The sequence below is a fragment of the Falco punctatus genome (assembly GCF_963210335.1).
Source record: "Falco punctatus genome assembly, chromosome: 3".
In the NCBI taxonomy this organism is placed as follows: Eukaryota; Metazoa; Chordata; class Aves; order Falconiformes; family Falconidae; genus Falco; species Falco punctatus.
In genome coordinates, this window is record NC_137582.1 from 116,251,552 (window position 1) to 116,267,325 (window position 15,774).

The following is a 15,774-nucleotide window of genomic DNA, read 5'->3' on the forward strand; positions in this document are numbered from 1 at the left end:
TGTACCTAATTATGGTTCTGGCTTAAATACCGTAAAATCAGGTGCATGGAATGCAGGCAACTCCACCCAGCTGCGAGACAGGCCATTTAAAGCCCACCTGGCCACCTCTTAAAGCTCTCTTTCAGTGATGGTGCTCCTTTAGTTCCTAGTAGTTATGAAGTACAGCAGACTGTACTTCTGCTCAGGGCTAGCAGGCAAAAAGACAAAAGCAGAACACAACCTTTGTGGGAACATGGAGCTGACTGACTGTTAATCTCAGATGTTGACCCTGGGTACAGGGTTTTTTCCAAAGCAGGGCTATTAACAGTTGTGTTAGCTGCAGCTGATGCTAAGGGAAAAAAATCCAAGCTAGAGGGGAACAAATAGCACTTACATTACAGAAGTCAGCCTTTAATGGTTTTCTTTTACCTAGCAGGACAATTTTTGCTATAAAAGAGAGTCCAGAAATAAAATTACAAGTTTATAGTTATGCTGCAGTAGTAATGTTGGTTTTTTTTTCTTAACAACACACACTCCTTTGATAGAACAGCTCTCTTTCCAGATGGGGGAAACTTGGGTCTGTATTTCACAGGATCCTGCTAGGTGTGAAGCTGTGACAGAGCAGGGAATAGTATAAAGTATCTTTCTGGGGTTTACTGCTTTTTACAGTCTCATATTTGGTCTAGCAAAGGAAAATTTGACAGTTCATGGGAACTGAAATGGAAGCTGTTATTTTTAATAATATCTTTAATGTTAGACTGCTGATAACCTGCCTCTTTTGCTTATAGAATACTCTGTGATGCCTTTCATCTTTGTTTTGGTTTCCACACATGAGATCCAGAGAGGGGCTTTCAAAACCACCCAGCCCTGAGCAACATCGAAAGGGTCAGATCGTTCCCCAGTCACAGCCGTGCCTGAGCACCCGGGTGCGCTGGGGAACCCCGTTTTCCTGGCCAGGGGCCAAGAGGAAGCGCTGGGTTCTCAATTCTACCGCTTTCCTAAGCGCTCGCAGGCCGATGTCCCCATGAGTGCTGTACGCTCCCCTGGAGAGGGCAGCCGAGCCTAGCTGAACACAGGCGCACAGCTGAGCGCCAGCAGCTGCAGGGAAACTCCTGGGCCACAAATGGTAGAGGGGAAATACGTGAAGGAAAGATTTGGAGAGCAGCAGATGTAGCTGCTATTCAAAGCCATCAAGGAGCCACCGAATGGTGGGAACTGGGACCCAAGCAGGAGGGAAGGTTGAGTTCCTGCTTGGGAGAAGACAGGTGGATGGGGCTGCAGAAGGTTGCAGCCGCTCTGTAGGATGGCAGGGCAGGTTGTACCCAGGGCCTAAGGAGCACGGTCTCCCCTTTGCAGCCAGCGCAGCATGTGCTCCCCGCTACAGGTTGCATGGTCTTTACCCAATTATAACGTGGCTAATTCCTTTGGGATTTTGGGCCAGCTTGGCTCTACCCATTGACATGGAGCCTGGAGTAATGGGCAAACAGGTGCTCTGGTGTCACCCAGCAGCTGTCCCTGCTTTCCAGCAGCAACAGCACAACCTGCAAATAACCACCTACAGGCTGCTGCTGCCAAGCTGAGGGGGAGAAGTGGTTACCTGTGAGGAAGGATAGCTTAGAGCAGAGACCTCAGCCTCTGCAGCTCTGGGTCCACCATGACCACAGGGGTGTGATTGTGTAATTTAAGACCTTAAGCCATTTCCTTCCTCTTCCACTTGCAGAAGGAAAATCACCTACTCTTCCAGCATTAGCAGAGCACATTTGTGTACAAAGAAGTGGCTTGCCTACTTTCAGGAGCACAATGAGCAGGGGTTCTTGCTGCTAATGGGGCTGGCAAGCAGACGGCAGATTTCTGAGCTTGCCCTTAGACCTGCACACAGCTATGTATATCCAGATTTTTCCATGTCCAGCTTCTAGCTCTTTTCCTTCCCCTCCTCTTCCACTTCCCCAGAGAAATCAGGAAAAGACCCTGAACGTCTCATACCTCAAACACTGCAGGTACATGGAGGGATCAGAGGAAATGAGCAAATTATTTCAGCGAGGTGGAGGGTTAGGGTGGTTGTGAGATGTGGTACTGGCAGTCAGAAGCAGAACACAAGACCTAGAGGGGAAGTTGGGAAGGGAAGGAAAGAAAACCTGACACACATTCACTGAAAGAATGCAAAAGAGAACAAGAAACCAGAAGAAGGATTTGCACTGATGGATTTTCAGCCCAGGGGAATAAACCAGAATGGTACAAGAAACCCAGCTGAAACCAAAAGTGATGTGAGAAGGAAGCCGTCGCCTTCTGCAGCTGCACCAACTACCCTGAGAGCTGGAGGGATGAGAAGTCCCCAAGCATCCCCAGCCTACAACATGAGCGAGAGGAGGTGAGTGGTTTGTGTTTGCTAACCGATCCTGCAGCCAAGGATCCTTTTTCTTTCAGTAAAACACATCGTGCCTTTGAGTGCTGACACAAGTACCACAGTGCTGACATGCACGCAGGCAGTCTGGGGAGACCCCACTGCACGGGGTTTGTCACGGGGAGTTCCACGCTGTTATTCATGATAAACTGCAATGCAATGTCTAGCTAAGGGTGCGAAAATTGCTTTTTAGGATTAATGCTTGCTTAACAAGAACACAAAAGGTAAGTGTTTGAATAGCAGACTGCAGACTAACTCTTTACAGCTGATTTTAGGAAATATTAACATTGGATATATCAGAGGTATTACCAAATGTCTTGCAAAGATGAGTGTGATACTGAGTTTCTCAGGCTGAACGTTCTGCACGAGCCAGTGTTTATTATGACTGCGTGTGTGGTGCTTTTGGTGGAGTGAGAGAAGCTCTGTTTCGCCATGCTTTGTACCTGAATGGGCATTCACAGTGCTGCTTTGCACTCACCGCACCCTGTGCTTCAAACGCTGTGATCCCGAGCAGTCACACATGGACAAAAACAGGACTCTGAAAAGAAATAAAGCATATCATCTTCAGCATGCCACTTATGCCACACAGTTCTTGCATCAGGGAGGTAACTCCACTCGGCATTATTTAATATGGTCAGAGAGAAAACCCAGGATGAACAGTTGTTTCCAAAATAATGGGAAAACTTCTGCAACTAAACCAAGAAATCATATACAAACTAAAATATTTGTAAAGCAAAAGATATTTTGCTTTTTCAGCAAATGAAATGTCCAAGGATGACAATTTTTGCATAAATCACTTCGTGTATTCATATTAGGTGATCACTTAAGACATTTTATTTTCTTGTAAAGGTGAAATCTCTCAGAAATTCTGGATATGAAATATTCAAGGCCACAGCACTTTCAGAGTGCTGGAGGCACGTTGCACTGTTTGATTGCAGCAGGAAAATTTAATTTTACATTATCTAAGCAACCTGTATGTTAACTTATTAATCACAAGGATTCTGAGATGTCTCTGTAAATGCAGAAACCATCCCAAGTAATATCAGAAACGGTGCTGCTGCATGCAAGTCAGTGTAGGTCTGACAGCTGAAATCAATCAGCTGAAATCAATCACAGCAATCCACTGGAATGGAAAAGGACTTTTTTGCTTGTAGATTTAATTTCTACCAGTGCCAGTGGAGTTATTAGGCTGAAGTGAGTGGGTTCCCAAGCAGATTTAACGAGAGGAAGGTTTCTCTGCGGCTTCTGGGCAGACTTTGCAATCAGTGAGGATGTATCAGAAATATACTGCATTCCCAAACGTCTTACCTGCATTTTGTTCCTAACAGCTGGGCTTCTTGTTCGTTCAGTGTGTTGACTCCATTTGCTGCCTCCTGGGGCTCTGCTATTGTTATTGGCGCTGTCTGGGGGGGGGTTCTCCATTGCAAGAGATGAGGTCTTCACTGCAAGAGATGAGGTTTCCATTGCTTTATTTTGGCAGAATATTCCCCACCCTGGGAGATCCTGCTGGCTGGAGACATTTTGCTGTGCTGGGAGGAGAGTTAAGCCTGTGCAGAGGCCCAGGAAATCCCCGCCTGGCTCCTGTGGCTTCCACAGGATCAGTTTTTCTGTGCCATAGCCCCTCCAGCTCTAAAGGAGGGTGAGAAGCTGCTTCATGCTTTCTTGCTGAGCTGAAATGTCAGCCCATCAGGCAGGGACTCTCTGGCCTTGTTGGGCTGGTTGTGGTGGAGATGCACAGCCATGCCCAGGGCTGTAATTCCCAGGGAGATGGAGATGCTGCCCCTCAGAAGGGGGCTTCACCCTGGAAGTGGTACTTGCCCCATGGAGGATGCCACAGATCAGCTCTCCCTCGGGATCCAGATATGGGCTGGCTTGTTTCCCAGGAGCTGAAGCCTGCAGGAAGCAGGAGGCGTGAACAAACAAATGGTTGAATCCAGGAGCCCATCTGACAAGAGGAAAATGTCCCTTGGGCAGGAAAAAGCAGCCTTATGGCCAAAAGAAAAAAAAAAAGGGGGGGGGGGGGGGGAAACGACAGGCAGTGCAAGGAGAGGGGCTTTTGGCCCTGTTTTCACACTTTTTGGCCCTGTTTTCATGCTCTGGAGCCTACAAAGAAATCTTGTGCTGGAGCAAAGCCCCGTCCTTTCTCTCACAGACTCAGGAGCTGACAGGAAATTTTGGGGGCACTCAGTCAAAACTGCAGAGATTTGTCCTTGACATTCAGCCTGAGACACAACAGATACGGGAAAAGAAGGTCTGGGCTGGCTGACTGCTATGAGCCCAGCACAGTATTTTGAACCTGAGGGCTTATCTGAATCATGTCAGCTTAATGGAGAGACCTGTACCAGAACAGTCAGTGCTGGAGTTATTTTGCCATTACAACCAAATTTTCTCCCCAAGAAACAAAACATGAGGGATATTATTTTGCTGGCCTTCAGTCTCTTGCCTAGTGTTCAGTACACTGCCTAAGCTCCTAAGTATGTTTCTTAGACATTGTACAACTGCAGATACTGAAATTTAAGATGGTCCTGGGAATACTGGCTGCAATTAACAGATGTCAAGGTGATACTGGAGTCTGCTTAATTAAGAGATGTCTTGGTTTGGATACTGGAGTTTTGGCTGGGGAGGTTCGGATACTCAAGGAGGCAGTTGCTGCCCTGGTGGCCCCTGGTGAGCCCTGAGATACATCCAAGTCCACCTGTCCATTAAATCCATCTCTCTCTGGAGGGAGAAAATGTTGTTAGATTTAATAACAGCAGTTAGTAATTACTGCTGCCCTTGTAGTGTTTCTGTGAAGAGCTGCAGGAAACAAGAGCACTGAGATTAAAGTGCAACACCTCCGGCCCTGCGTGATTACCCCACGCCAGAGCCTGATGTAAGAGGAGAGAGGATTGCTGCAATGCTGAGCCACATTGCAGCCCAAAGTCCAGGACTCCTCCAGTGTGATATGCCACGAAATCCGAATCAGGGTTGAACTGCTCTGTCCATGATATGCACCAAATGCCTAATGGGCAGGCAGGAGCAAAGCGTGGGGCTCAGGCTCTTCTCCATGACCTCCTGGGCAACACCTCAAGTGCTCAGGTGTGTTTTGCAACTACTGCAAAACACCAAAATAATGATAAGTGTCAGGGGCTGTGGGAATCAGTGAGGAAAGAAGTAACAAAGACAAATATAAAACGCATGCCACTGCTAAGGTGTTGCAGACAGAGGCTTCTAGCATGTTGGTCACTGCTGGCTATTGTTCCCTCTAAAAACAGCCATTGCTTTTGCTGAATTTCAAAAAACAGAGAAACTGCAGATGGTCAGCTACATGTGCCTGGAGCCCAGCAGTGCAGCAGCTCAGCCCCTGCACTGCCTGGGCACTTGCTCTGCTCCCCGGGTAGCTGTAGCTGTCACGCGTCCTGTCTGCTGTGGCTTGCACGCTTTGGACATTTCCTCTTTCAAAAGAGACCTGAGGGGAGGGAGGGACGGTGACTTGTTTGTTTTGGGGAAAAGGGAAGGCTGTCAGCTCAGTGATTTCCTCAAGCAGTGGGGATTCATGGTCCCATTGCCTGGATGTGGGATCCTGGATACTTGACGCCAGGTGGATGCTTTTGGGAAGGGGAGTCCTGTCCCATGGGCTTGTGCAGCAGGGCAGTACAACCTGTCAGCGCATGGCAGCAGGGACACAGCATCCCTTGGCTAATAAGGCAGCTTTAGTGTATCTGACAACCACCCCTTCATCTGCTCTCTGTAATCTGGTCCAAGATGACCTTGTTCCCACTGTTACATGAGGCAACACAACGCAACTGAGCCCTCAGTGAAAGTACATTTGGTTTAAAGCACAAATGCAATCAAGAGCCAGAATGAGAGAAAAATAACATCTGAAGGACAAGCTCATCAGGGTAATGAAGATGAAGGGATTTAAATGCATTGAGCTGCAGAAGTGTAAAGGAAAAACACAACTTTGCTGCCACAGAGTGCACCAAGCAATTCAACATCTGCCTAGGGAAAATAAAGTATTTCCCTCTATCACATCTCTGCTGAAGCTAAAAGTATTGATAGAATTGACCCAATCCTGAGCATGGACCAGGGCTCTTAGATTCAGGTGGTCTAACTCCTGTATGTCTGCATTTTTATGTCCAAATGTCCAACCTGCACTCTAATATTGATGTTAAACACAATTTTTAATCACTCTGACCATGGGACTGACTGATTCATAACACAGGGATTATGTGAGGAGAAACGCAACTTTGATGAGGCTGAGCTTTACAAAACTGCATCAGGCAAGCTTAAATATAACAGTCTTGTCATTTTATGTGTTCAAACAGCTTTGGTGAAGAGTAAATGCTTCAAAGTGCACTTTGTGTTCCCAGATGAACTGCACCGAGTCCCTGGCAGTGCAATATCCCTCGTCCTCCATCCTAGCCATCTCCTGGGGCAGCCTCACTCGGACAGGCTGTTCTCCAGGGCCTGTTTCCAGCCACGGCACAGTGTAACCATCCACAGTCCCTTCCATCGCTGCTAGCCCTGAGCAGTGCATCTTGGAGGATTGGTAAGAGCTGGCCCAGGACTCGTACAATTCTCAGCGTTGCTGCTTCCCTCTTGTGGTGAGGAAACAGCCCAAGAGAGACGTGGTAGGGACTACGGATGTGGTACCCATAGGCTGTGACAAACAGGTCTCAGCTAAGTCACCGGTGGGACAAAGCCTGGATCTCTGCTGGGAAAGGGTGGAATCTGGCTCCAGCATTTGGGCTGTGGACCTGAAAGTAGGTCTCCCGGGGCTATTTGCCTTTCACTAGCCTCCCTCTAAAGGGAGGCGTGTGTCTGAGTGGGTTCAATTTATTCCTTGTGCTCCTCTAAGTCCTAGTCACCGTGGTCTTTTTCAGAGCATCTGAAGAAGCACAGAAGGAAGCAGAAAGACCCTCTGCAAGCTCCTAGCTCCCGTTAATTACAATGGATATTTGTAAGAGTCATGAAAACACCTCCAAATGCAGTGTGAACACTATGGAGTGCTTCATGGTCCTCAGCACACAAGCGCAGAAGATAAGCATTGCCACGCTGTGCGGCCTCTTTGGGACACTGTGCATTTCTGAGAACTCTCTGGTGCTGTACTTGATCTTCTCCTCCCCCGGGACCAGAAGAAAGCCTTCCTACCTCTTTATCAGCAGCCTGGCCTTGGCTGACATCCTGGCCAGCATCATCTTCGTCTGCAGTTTTGTTAACTTCCATGTTTTTAATGAAACTGATTTCTCTAAAGAAATGTTCCTGCTGCAGCTGGGAGGGGTCAACACATCCTTCTCTGCCTCCCTGAGCAGCTTGTTGCTGACAGCCCTGGACCGTTACATCTGCATTACCCGGCCCTCCGAATACAAGCTCCTCATGACCAGGAAGAGAGCGTGGATAGCCCTGGGGGTGCTCTGGGTGACATGTGCAGCCATTGCTTCCCTGCCTCTCCTGGGCTGGAACTGCTGCACACTCAATTCAACCTGCTCCAAGCTGTTCCCGTTTGTGGATGACAACTATCTGTCGAGCTGGATCTGCTTCATCATGGTCCTGCTGGGGTGCATCATCTACGCCTATGTACATGTGCTATGGAGGGCTCGCCACCATGTAGCCTACATGGAGAAGCACCAAGCGCAGGCAGGAAAGCAAAACACCAGGATGAGGATGGATGTCATGCTGGCCAGGACCCTTGTCATAGTGCTGACTGTCCTCGTGCTGTGCTGGTCTCCAGTCCTTGTTCTCATGATCTACAGCATCTTTGCCAGTCTGAGCAATCACCTGCGCAAAGTGTTTGCCTTCTGCAGCACCCTCTGCCTGCTCAATTCCATGGTGAACCCCATTATTTATGCCCTGCGGAGCAAGGAGCTATATTCCTCCCTGAGGAGAGTCTTTTCTCAGTTCAGGAGGCAGTTGAAGGCCTCTGAGGAAAGCCCAGAAGCAGAGAGCACCCACAAGTCCTCCGTGATAGAGACTGTCTGTGAGGACACACATGTAACATAGGGAGGCAGCCCTGGAAAGCCTGCACTCAGGCTGGCAGAAACTGTCTGAATTACTTTTCTTTTTCTTTTCTCTTCATGTGGAGATCCTGGGAGATGAGAGATCTGATGCCTGTCATGGAGCCAGTTCCTGCTGATGTTATTCTTAGACACTGGGACATAAAGTGTGCAGACTTACACAGGCGGCTGGTCCCCAAGTTGCAGAGATACTGGTGCCACGTCAGTGTGCCAGCCATGAGGCAGCGGAAAACACCATACCCCAGAACAGCAAATGCTAATATTTTATGACAACTCCTCCTGCCTGGCCTCCCACCTGTCCACAAGTAACCTCCTAATCCGTTTTTCTTACATTCAGTGGTGTTTTCCTTACACTCCACACAATATAGCTAACCTCAAGTAAAACACTCCACAGACCTTCAGGTTCTCTAGAAATCCCCAGGTATCACATAACTCTCTCTAAACCCCTTAATCAGGCATGGGCATAATTGTGCAAGCACCGTCAGCAAAGTGCTAATAGCACATCGGTACATAGCAGAGGTACATCTATTTATACCACACTTGAATGCCATCCCAGGGTGTTATGTATTAGCAGCACAGTGACAAAAGGTCTTCAGGTCCTGGCAAAGGTGGCAGAGAACAACATCAAATCATGACAAGCTCCCGCTGGCAGTGAATGCCTTGCTGCATCATGCAGGAGCAGGACCGGCAGCAGCAGGAGGCACCTCAGCCTTTGCTGGGAAACGTGCACATGGTTTCTCTGGATTTGCTTGCAGATGGTCCTGGTTAATTGTGTCTCACGGCACTTAGAATTGTGTTCATTTTAGTTGTTAATTCTTTATGGAAAAGTGAAACGGTCTCACTCTCGTTTATGGACTCTGCCATAGTTAAGGATTCCGAGGCGGACAGGAACCTGCATGCAGCATGTTTTTTTTCAGCAAATTTACAGAAAGCTAACCTGTGCCATACAAGCATTTGTTGGATGTTATTGTGATTAAACAAAGCCATTTTTTAGCCTTTTCTTCCATTAACCACTGGGGCACAAACTCCTTCAGGCAATAAGCTTAAGTCCAAGCTGGGCAGATGCTCTGAGCATGAGGAACTCAATAGACTTTTTTGCAAATTGCACAAAAGCAGCGCCTTTAGCTGCAAAACCTGCAAGGAGAGCAGAACAGGACAGGGCCCCTCACCAGCGTCCTGGTGAGCAGCAGGGCTCCAGAGCGGATGAGCCTGGCCCAGGGCATGGCCACGAGGCCCTTGGACTCTGCCCTGTTTCCCCAGGGAATGCATCTGACCCTTACATGCCTGTAGAGGCAACTACAACAATAATGGAGGTTTTTAATGGAATTTAATGCATGAAAAGAATGAACAGTAGAGACTTGGGAAGTAGCAAGACCTGTCATCTCCTCAGCACTCTGGGCATGACCCCTCAGGGATCTCCCGCACTGCTCAGGGACCCCCCCAGTCCCTCAAGGATCACCAGACTTGGCCCTTCCATCATCACAAGCCCCCTGCATCCTCTTGGGGACCCTGGCACAGCCCCCCCATCCTCTCCAGACCTTTCTATCCCCTCAGGGACCCCCAGACATGGCTCCCCCATCTGGTTGGTGATCAGGGACACCCATCCCCGCACAGATCCCCAGAGGTAACTCCCCCATCCCCTCAGGGACCCCAAACCCATCCCTCATCCCCTCAAGGACCCCTAGACCCACCCCTCATCCCCTCAGGGACCCTCCGTCCCCTCAGGGACCCTCCATCCCCTCAGGGAGCCCCAGACCCATCCCTCACCCTCTCAGGGGCCCTCCATCCCCTCAGGGACTCCAGACGTACCCCTCATCCCCTCAGGGACCCTCTGTCCCCTCAGGGACCCCCAGACCCAGCCCTCATCCCCTCAGAGACCGTCAGACCTGGCTGCACAGGAGGGCCAGAGGGTTTCCATGGAGGCTGCTCTGCCATGGGGCTGACCCCAAGGGCTCTCTGCTGGGATGAACACCGAGGCTCAGACCACAGGAAGAGGCGCACAAGTGGCCTTAGCTGGGCAGGGCCGGGCTGGCAGAGAGGGAAGGGGGGAGGAAGAGGGACGCCAGCCCCGCTGCTAGGCGGACCACAGCCTCGAACCGGGTTCTCCCGGCAGCCATGGCGGCGCCTCGCAGCGGCCTCGGTAGCCATGGCGGCGGCCGTGTGACGTCAGGCGGCAGCATGGCGGCGGGCGGGCTGCTGTGGCTGGCGGCGGCGCTGGGGCCGGCGGTGGCCGCGCCGCGCTACCGCCCGGACTGGGCCAGCCTGGACGCGAGGCCGCTGCCGGCCTGGTTCGACCAGGCCAAGGTGGGGGTGTTTGTGCACTGGGGGGTGTTCTCCGTCCCGGCCTGGGGCTCCGAGTGGTTCTGGTGGCACTGGCAGGGCGAGCACCGCGCGGACTATGAGGGCTTCGTGCGGCGCCGGTACCCGCCCGACACCACCTACGCGGACTTCGCGCCTCACTTCACTGCCCACGACTTCCAGCCCCGTGAGTGGGCCCAGCTCTTCCAGCGGGCTGGTGCCAGGTGCTGGCTGGGGTGGTTGGGGTCCCCGAGGGGATGAGGGGTGGGTCTGGGGTCCCTGAGGGGATGGAGGGTCCCTGAGGGGATGAGGGATGGGGCTGAGGTCCCTGAGGGGATGGAGGGTCCCTGAGGGGATGAGGGATGGGTCTGGGGCCCTGAGGGGATGAGGGACGGGGCTGAGGTCCCTGAGGGGACGGAGGGTCCCTGAGGGGATGAGGGGTGGGTCTGGGGTCTCTGAGGGGATGGAGGGTCCCTGAGGGGATGGGGGAGTTACCTCTGGGGATCTGTGCGGGGATGGGTGTCCCTGATCACCAACCAGATGGGGGAGCCATGTCTGGGGGTCCCTGAGGGGATAGAAAGGTCTGGAGAGGATGGGGGGGCTGTGCCAGGGTCCCCAAGAGGATGCAGGGGGCTTGTGATGATGGAAGGGCCAAGTCTGGTGATCCTTGAGGGACTGGGGGGGTCCCTGAGCAGTGTGGGAGATCCCTGAGGGGTCATGCCCAGAGTGCTGAGGAGATGACAGGCCTTGCTACTTCCCAAGTCTCTACTGTTCATTCTTTTCATGCATTAAATTCCATTAAAAACCTCCATTATTGTTGTAGTTGCCTCTAAATTTAAAGGGTAATGAGAGAGGGCTCCTCACAGCATGGTTATTCAGTCCCTTGCTTTTTGGTGACTGGGTTTGCCAGTGAGGCTGGGGAGTATCTTAGGCAGTTCCGTTGTCATCCTGACAGAGTACTTTTTTTCCCCTCAGGTATGTGGTACTGACCACAAAGCATCATGAAGGCTTTACCAACTGGGGGTCACCTGTGTCCTGGAACTGGAATTCTCTGGATACTGGGCCCCACCGAGATCTTGTAGGGGAGCTGGGACAAGCCCTCAAGGAGAGGTATGTTGCTGCCAAACAGTGCTATCCCTTTCACCTGTGTGCACTGAATTCTTCTGGCTGTTCTTGACAAACAGCGGAAAACGATAAGTTTAATATGAAAAAAGTAGTGCTTGCAAAGTCATGAAATCTTGTGTGCAGTAATAATGCCAATAATCTAATCTGCCACTGGTTCTTATCCCCTACTGCCAGCCTAACTCTTTCCTCTGTGTTTTCTGTCTTTCAGCAACATACGCTATGGCCTGTATCACTCTCTGTTAGAGTGGTTCAATCCACTCTATCTAGCTGACAAAGAAAGTGGCTTCAAGACCCAGAACTTTGTTTTAAAGAAGACCATGCCAGAACTTTATGATCTTGTCTTAAAGTAAGAGCTGCAACCAGTTAGGAACCAAGAACATTTCCTCCTTTTACTACTGTAGAGAAAGATGCAACGTGGATGCAGGGAAGAGAGGTGACATGTTACTTTTCGCCAAGGCAAATCTTTTTACTTACGGGTAATGATCTGCAGTAATTAGAAAAGTCATTCACATTTGTCCTGTAGGCAGTCTAATTTTTAGAACAAGGTAGGGACAAATTTTCCATGCAGGAGCAATTCCCTTTAATACTGCCTTTGTGCAGGGTGGCTTTGAAAGTGGAGCAAGCTGCTTAGTATTTAGTACCAGTGAAAAGCAATCTCACTGTGAATTTACATCCTTGCCTTGCTTCCCCTTCTTGACAAAAACATGAGGCTTGGACACACATGGCTGTTGTCCCAGGTCAAGAATGTGTCTCCTAATTGCCTTTGAGATGCAAACTTCTGGGTTTCGGAATAATTGCATCCTCCCTTGAGCTGTGATCAACACGTTTTCTTTGCTGCTGCAAGAACCTCATTTAAAGCTTTGTCTGAGGCAGAAAGTGATAGCGTAAACCTCCTGGCAGTGTCAGGCAATACAAAGAGGAAGTGAAGCTAGACTCCAGAAACAAGAAACACAGTGCTTCCTTCCAGTGGTAAGGAGAAAATATGCCATTTTGAAATAACATTAATCTCTTTGTTAGATATAAACCAGATTTGATTTGGTCGGATGGAGACTGGGAAGCTCCGGAGTCCTACTGGAATTCTACCTCTTTCCTTGCCTGGCTTTATAACGATAGTCCTGTCAAGGTATTGCTTTCAGCTATTCCTCATCGCCACCAGCATTTTATGGGTATGGAAGCTGTAGCAGCAGTGAGATACGAATGTGATCAAATCAGAAACCTGCTTGACAGATGCCGAATGTGTTTTACTCTTTCACAAAAAATAAGCAGCCTACACTGTGCTCCTATGTGAAGACTTGTGGGAGGCTCAGAGGCCAGGAACCTTGTTGCCTCAACTTGTACCTGAGTGAACAGAGAGAGGTTCTCCCAGAGAGGGATTCAGCCTTCTCTGGAGGATCCTCTCTCTCTTTCTGTTGATTACATAGAGGGTTTCAGGTGCTTACCTCCTAACTTAGATGCCTTTGCTAATTTACGAGGGATGAATGCAAGCTGAAAAGTCCAAGACAAAACATTCTCCGTACTGAGCTGAGTTTCTTTTTCCAGGACATTGTTGTTGTTAATGATCGTTGGTGTAATAACTGCTCTTGCCATCATGGAGGCTACTACAATTGCGCTGACAAATACCAGCCCAGGACCCTGCTAGCTCACAAGTGGGAGATGTGCTCCTCCATTGACAAGCTTTCCTGGGGCTATCGAAGCAACATGAACGTTGCTGAGTTAATGGATGAAGCAAGTATCATTGAGGTAAGAAATCTGAAATTAAAATAACAGGTGTGGGGGAATTACTGAGAATTAGGGGTTTCCTTCACCCTTCTACTTGCCAAAGGAGCTGTCGTGTGTTTCATACAGTCAGGCTGGAGTTAAAGGAGCAGTCGATGAGGACAAAGCCCTCCTCAGGTTTCTTCATTGTCAGAAGAGGAGATAATTCAACTTGTTACCTTGGTTTATCTGTCACAGGAGCTAGTGCAGACTGTGAGTTTTGGAGGCAACTACCTTCTCAATGTGGGGCCTACAAAAGAAGGAGTGATCGTTCCCATCTTCCAAGAAAGACTTCTGGCCCTTGGGAGGTGGCTGGACACTAATGGGGAGGCAATTTATGAATCAAAGCCATGGAGAGTACAGATGGAGAACAGCACAGACACAGTCTGGTAAGGACTCTGTTGCTCAGTACCACCTGGGCTGAGACTTTCAGAGCTAACATTTCTTTATTATTTATTCTTAAATTTGCTGCACTCTGAAGTGTTGCCATCAGGTGCAGATGGTGTTTAGGTAGTATCCTGCAACTGGAGTGCTCAGTTACTGCCCCAGGGGGTTATCTAAGGAATGTCTTGCTTGAAAGAAGAGAATAAAAATTAGGGCTTCATTCGTCTTGCTTGACTTGGAAGAGCACCAACTCTTCCATTAAAAAAATTTCCATGCTTCTGCTGTCAGGACTATTTAAATTGCACAAATGTAGTTTATCTAAACACATACAGTTTGTAAATGTAGCGATATTTGGTTTTAATCTGTTATATAATAGTACTAATCACTGTTACCCAACTGTTACTGTCTGAGGAGGGCATAGCGAGTCAAGAGCCACAAACTGCTACAAAACGGAGTTATTTTCTTTTCCTCAAGCATGCCCAAGTGTGTTCAGTCTAGAAATGCGGAGCAACGCTCAGGATAAGGCAGCATATCCACTCTGTTGGCCACAAGCTGAGGCAAGAACAGATCGGCAAATGGCACTTACTTTTAGGAAGCATGCATGGACTTTGTTTGGGTTTCATCAGCCAGCTCTGACTGGCTGAGCAGTGGGTCCAAAGTGACAGATTTTGGAATGAGGGTAAAGTAGGTAACCCTGTGAGGTGACAGTAGGCAAGCTGGTGTTATGTTGTCTGAAAGGGTCAAGCTCATGTCTGGTTCTCTCTCGTATGGGGCTCTTCACCTTGCTGAACTTTTGCTCTCTTAGGTACACTTCTAAGGGACCAGTTGTCTATGCCATCTTTCTGATCTGGCCTCAGGACAATGTTTTGGAGCTGTCCTCGCCTGTTCCATCCCCAGCCACACAAGTAAGGAACTTGGAAAAAAACCATAATGCACTCTGAGAGCCCATTTTGGGCACATGTGGGCTGGGAAGGTCCAGCCTGACTTCACGTGGAAACTGGGGAGAGTGTGGAAGTTGTCATCCTGTACTTCTCGTTCTGGGGTGCTCTGGCCTCCCTCCAGATCCTTGCAGCCTCCCAGGTTATTCTCCAAGCTTTAGCTCACTGTTAACACAGAACATTGGGTAGGACTTGCCAGGACAGACTCACAGTCTGACGTAGAGACACTTCTCCCCTGGAGTTTTTGATCTTGGTGACACAGGGGGGTGAAGTAAATAACAAGCCTGACACATAGAAGGGATCACTGGCATTGCATCTCAAATTCAAATCAGGTACACTGACCCACTAATTGTAAATGTCATCGTGACGCAAATGCTGGAATGCCCTTTGCTCTAAACAAACAGAGGTAAAGTCTTCTCTGTAAAAAAAACAAAAACAAACAACAAACTACAGTCAAATGTTTGACCCCAAAACATCCCGCATGTGCACTGAGTGATGGGTGGAAATGTGTGGGACTGCTTTGAATGCGTGGGAAATGCTGTATGGGGACTGCAGATGTGTTTTGGGTGTTCAAATGGGAAATACCCATGTGAGCTGCAACTGAGCATTTCCCCTGGCCTCCTCTGCAGGTGACGATGTTGGGTTTTGCAGGGACTCTGAAGTGGCAGAAGTCCTCAGGTAAAGGACTGCTCATAACTTTGCCCTACATGCTTCCATCTCCTCTGCCCCCTCAGTCTGGCTGGACTGTCAAGCTTGAGGGTGTGAAGTAACAGCTGCGGGATAAAAGCAGCAATCTCCCTCTGCCTTTCTTTTAAATTGAATCTAAAAGGATTTTTCATTTATTGTTGAATAAATGTTTTTCTCTTAAGAGAATCTTCTAATCCCTGTTGCCTGTAGA

The 15,774-nt window shown here is 49.2% G+C and overlaps 2 protein-coding genes across 8 annotated transcripts; both read left to right on the forward strand.

Moving 5' to 3' along the window:
• Positions 1 to 85: 85 nt before the first annotated feature.
• On the forward strand, positions 86 to 9,369 carry CNR2 (cannabinoid receptor 2). Of its 7 annotated transcripts, none has more exons than XM_080379872.1 (3): positions 86 to 2,347; positions 6,662 to 6,911; positions 7,246 to 9,369. In XM_080379872.1, the coding sequence occupies exon 3, from the start codon at positions 7,313 to 7,315 to the stop codon at positions 8,360 to 8,362; it is 1,050 nt and encodes a 349-aa protein (XP_080235998.1). In that variant the 5' UTR covers positions 86 to 2,347; positions 6,662 to 6,911; positions 7,246 to 7,312; the 3' UTR covers positions 8,363 to 9,369. The 7 variants fall into 7 exon arrangements, with proteins under 7 accessions (XP_080235998.1, XP_080235995.1, XP_080235999.1 ...); XM_080379869.1 differs by having other exon boundaries at positions 6,688 to 6,911; XM_080379871.1 differs by lacking the exon at positions 86 to 2,347 and adding an exon at positions 2,357 to 2,604.
• Positions 9,370 to 10,317: 948 nt separating this feature from the next.
• Positions 10,318 to 15,757, forward strand: FUCA1 (alpha-L-fucosidase 1). Its single transcript, XM_080379856.1, has 8 exons — positions 10,318 to 10,898; positions 11,650 to 11,784; positions 12,008 to 12,145; positions 12,817 to 12,922; positions 13,339 to 13,539; positions 13,753 to 13,943; positions 14,744 to 14,843; positions 15,506 to 15,757. Exons 1-8 carry the CDS (start codon positions 10,492 to 10,494, stop codon positions 15,644 to 15,646), a joined length of 1,419 nt encoding a protein of 472 aa, XP_080235982.1. The 5' UTR covers positions 10,318 to 10,491; the 3' UTR covers positions 15,647 to 15,757.
• The last annotated feature ends 17 nt before the right edge of the window (positions 15,758 to 15,774 follow it).

Excerpts from the sequence above, each read along its gene's own strand:
- CNR2 (XM_080379872.1), top strand. The coding sequence starts at position 7,313 with ATGGATATTTGTAAGAGTCATGAAAACACCTCCAAATGCAGTGTGAAC.
- FUCA1 (XM_080379856.1), top strand. The coding sequence starts at position 10,492 with ATGGCGGCGCCTCGCAGCGGCCTCGGTAGCCATGGCGGCGGCCGTGTG. Across the intron at positions 12,923-13,338 it reads ATAACGATAGTCCTGTCAAG|GACATTGTTGTTGTTAATGA; the intron begins GTATTGCTTTCA and ends TTCTTTTTCCAG. Across the intron at positions 14,844-15,505 it reads TTCCATCCCCAGCCACACAA|GTGACGATGTTGGGTTTTGC; the intron begins GTAAGGAACTTG and ends CCTCCTCTGCAG.